We start from the raw sequence: 3765 nt of genomic DNA, 5'->3' as shown, positions 1-3765 counted from the left end.
GGAGGGTCAGTGCTGAGGGAGTGGGCACTGTTGGAGGGTCAGTGCTGAGGGAGTGGGCACTGTTGGAGGGTCAGTGCTGAGGGAGTGGGCACTGTTGGAGGGTCAGTGCTGAGGGAGTGGGCACTGTTGGAGGGTCAGTGCTGAGGGAGTGGGCACTGTTGGAGGGTCAGTGCTGAGGGAGTGGGCACTGTTGGAGGGTCAGTGCTGAGGGAGTGGGCACTGTTGGAGGGTCAGTGCTGAGGGAGTGGGCACTGTTGGAGGGTCAGTGCTGAGGGAGTGGGCACTGTTGGAGGGTCAGTGCTGAGGGAGTGGGCACTGTTGGAGGGTCAGTGCTGAGGGAGTGGGCACTGTTGGAGGGTCAGTGCTGAGGGAGTGGGCACTGTTGGAGGGTCAGTGCTGAGGGAGTGGGCACTGTTGGAGGGTCAGTGCTGAGGGAGTGGGCACTGTTGGAGGGTCAGTGCTGAGGGAGTGGGCACTGTTGGAGGGTCAGTGCTGAGGGAGTGGGCGCTGTCGGAGGGTCAGTGCTGAGGGAGTGGGCACTGTTGGAGGGTCAGTGCTGAGGGAGTGGGCACTGTTGGAGGGTCAGTAATGAGATACAGGGAGACACCAGAAACCATTAAGCCTCTGTAATGAGTTGCACTATTCCCATTATTTCATGGTTGATCTATATTAGAAGTCTATTTACCTGTCCAGGTTTGTAACCCTTAATCTTGCTGACTTGAAAAAAAAGCACTGATCATACTGGTGTGAAAGTGCCGATTAGAGCACAGCTTGGAGTTACTCCCTGACATTCACCCACTGGATCATGGCAGCGAAAACCTGGCTGCCTTGCCCCTTGATCTGGTCCCCACCTTCACTCACCTGAGGAAAAGGTTTCTCTATGTCAAACCAATCAAATTTTTCAATTATCGTAAACCCATAATCTGGGTGTTGTTTAATCTGTGGCACTCAAACGGAAACAGACCCTTCGGCCCAACCAGCCCGTGTCGACCCTAACCCCAAACTAAACTAGTCCCAGCGGCCTGCTCCTGGCCCGTATCCCTCCAACCCTTTCCTATCCAGGTCCTTATCCAAATGTACCCACACCCACCACTCCCTCAGGAAGTTCACTCCACACACGAACCACTCTCTGTGTAAAGAGTTTGCCCCTCATGTCTCTCTTAAATCTCTGTCCCCTCTCACCTTAAACATGTGCCCCCTGGTCTTGAAATCCCCCACCCTAGGGAACAGACACTATGTACACCCTTCGTGATTATATAAACCTCAAAAAAGGTCGCCTCACAACCCACTACGTTCCAGTGGAAAATAGTCCCAGTTTATCCATCTAACTGGGGAGGTGATGATCTCGTGGTATTAGCGCTGGGCTGTTAATCCAGAGACCCAGATAATGATCTGGGGACCCGGGTTCGAAACCTGCCACGGCAGATGGTGCAATTTGAATTCAATAAAAATCTGGAATTAGGAGTCTCATGATGACCACGGATCGATTGTTGGAAAACCCCATCTACTTCACTAATGTCCTTTAGGGAAGGAAACTGCCAGCCTGACATGGTCTGGTCTACATGTGACTCCAGACCCTCTGGGCAATTAGGGATGGGCAATAAATGCTGCCCTCTGGCCAGCAATACCCTCACCTCCTGAATGAATAAAGTTATTAATTCAGAAAGAAACCGTGCATACCCCAGCAACATCCTGGGAAATCTCTTCCGACCCTCTTCAGCTTAACAATAGCCTCCCGAAAACAGGGTGCAGTTTAACCCTTTCAGCGCTGGCTTCATTCTGCTGAGCCTCTCCCTGCCCGCACCTGCTGCCCTTGACACTACCACCCTCCTGAGGAGCAGGACCCCGTCTTCAAAGATCTCAGCTGCAGATGCTAGGGGCCCCTTTCCGAACAGGAGCAGAAAGAGAAAGGGGCATTGACCGGTCCTTTACCTGTGTGCGTTCGGACGTGTCGCTTGAGGTCAAACGTGTCGTTGAATCCTTTCCCGCAGAAGTCGCAGAGATGTCTTTTGACATCATTGTGACACTTGAGGTGCCTGTTGAGCATGCGCTGGTATTGGAAGGTTTTCTGGCAGAACGGGCAGCTGAGAATCTCGTCTGAACACGTCCCCCGGGTGACCTGGACAATCGCACAGCTCTCCGTCAGAACGTGTAGGCATTTCATTCACATGCCACATTCCCGTACCCAGTGACAACCAAAGGGGGAAACGCAATCCAGCTGGAGTCAGGTAGCCATAGGGTCAAGTCCCACGCTGCTGAGCCAAGCCCCAATGTATTCCACTACAACACCCTGTATTCCACTGCTGAGGGAGAGGGCACTGTCAGAGGGTCAGTGCTGAGGGAGAGGGCACTGTCGGAGGGTCAGTGCTGAGGGAGAGGGTACTGTCGGAGGGTCAGTGCTGAGGGAGAGGGCACTGTCAGAGGGTCAGTGCTGAGGGAGAGGGCACTGTCGGAGGGTCAGTGCTGAGGGAGCGGGTGCTGTCGGAGGGTCAGTGCTGAGGGAGTGGGCACTGTCGGAGGGTCAGTGTTGAGGGAGCGGGTGCTGTCGATGGATCAGTGCTAAGGGAGCAGGCACTGTCGGAGGGTCAGTGCTGAGGGAGTGGGCGCTGTCGATGGATCAGTGCTGAGGGAGCGGGCACCGTCAGAGGGTCAGTGCTGAGGGAATGGGCACTGTCGGAGGGTCAGTGCTGAGGGAGCGGGCACTGTCAGAGGTAATATCTTGTAGATGAGACATTCAGCTGAGACCCGAGCTGCTCTGTCTGGGGACGGGGACTTGGAAGGGTAAGCAGTGTAAAAGATCCCACTGCCAATACTGGAAGAGGAGGAGAGGGTGGGTTCTCCCCGGGGTCCTGGTGCCAATATTTATCCATCGACCAACATCACTGAAAAACCGATGACTGGGCTCATTCCCACATTGCTGTGTGTGGGATCTTGCTGTGCAGCACTTGGTTGCTCCATTTCCCACAATCCAACAGAGAGCGCATTTCAAAACATTACTCTCTTGCTGGCTGTGATGATTCAGGATGCCCTGAGTTGGACTGAGATGGTGGGGAATTGGATCACTCTTGCTGAGTATAAATATAGTCTGTACCTTTATCTTGGAGCGTGTGAATCCCTGGTCAATGTTGCTGTGGGTTCCATTTTCAATGTCCTGTGCAGATATACTGGAGTCTGTATCATAGGAAAATTCCTTCTCTGGGTTCTCCTCCGCAGACAGGCACAGGGGCGACACATCCACTTCACTGTCTTGGTATTGAATGATATCCCGGGGATCTAAAGAATGCAATTTGTTACAAATCTCCCTCAATTTCTTTTCCCATTCATTCATGAGATATCCCCAGCTGGGACGGTCCCTAGTTGCCACTTTGAGAAGGTGGGGCTGAGCTGCCTCCTTGACTCACAAAGCCCCTCAGGGAGGGAAGTCAAGGACTGTGACCCAGCCACACTGAGCGAAAACTGTGTGCGTGGGTGTGTGCGTGCGCGCGCGCAAGTGTGTGCATGTATGTTATGAATTCCTAACTTCCCTTCCCTAGTTGCCCCCTTGAGAAGGTGGGGGTGAGCTGCCTTCCTGACCCGCTGCAGTCCATGTGCTGTGGGTAGACCCACAGTGTCCCTTAGGGAGGGAATCCCAGGATTCTGACCCAGCCAGACTGAGGGAACGGTGAGATATTTCCAAGTCGGGATGGTGAGGGGCTCGGAGGGGAACTTGCAGGGGGTGGTGTTCCCATGTACCTGCTGCCCCTTGTCCTTCTGGATGGAAGTGGC

The 3765-nt window shown here is 53.9% G+C and overlaps 1 protein-coding gene across 1 annotated transcript in view; it reads right to left on the bottom strand.

Annotated features, from left to right (window-relative positions):
• LOC122547012 (putative transcription factor Ovo-like 1) overlaps nucleotides 1-3765 on the bottom strand; it is an 11742-nt gene that overhangs the window by 2634 nt on the left and 5343 nt on the right. The window contains exons 2-3 of the mRNA XM_043685612.1: nucleotides 3092-3273; nucleotides 1933-2119 (exon numbers count right to left, since the gene is read on the bottom strand). Of these exons, the coding sequence (XP_043541547.1) occupies nucleotides 1933-2119; nucleotides 3092-3273 (369 nt within the window). The remainder of the gene's footprint in view (nucleotides 1-1932; nucleotides 2120-3091; nucleotides 3274-3765) is intronic.

This window comes from Chiloscyllium plagiosum, unplaced genomic scaffold, assembly GCF_004010195.1.
Source record: "Chiloscyllium plagiosum isolate BGI_BamShark_2017 unplaced genomic scaffold, ASM401019v2 scaf_7488, whole genome shotgun sequence".
NCBI lineage: Eukaryota > Metazoa > Chordata > Chondrichthyes > Orectolobiformes > Hemiscylliidae > Chiloscyllium > Chiloscyllium plagiosum.
The sequence above is the reverse complement of the archived record's forward strand: the minus strand, read 5'-3'. Positions and strand labels throughout refer to the sequence as shown.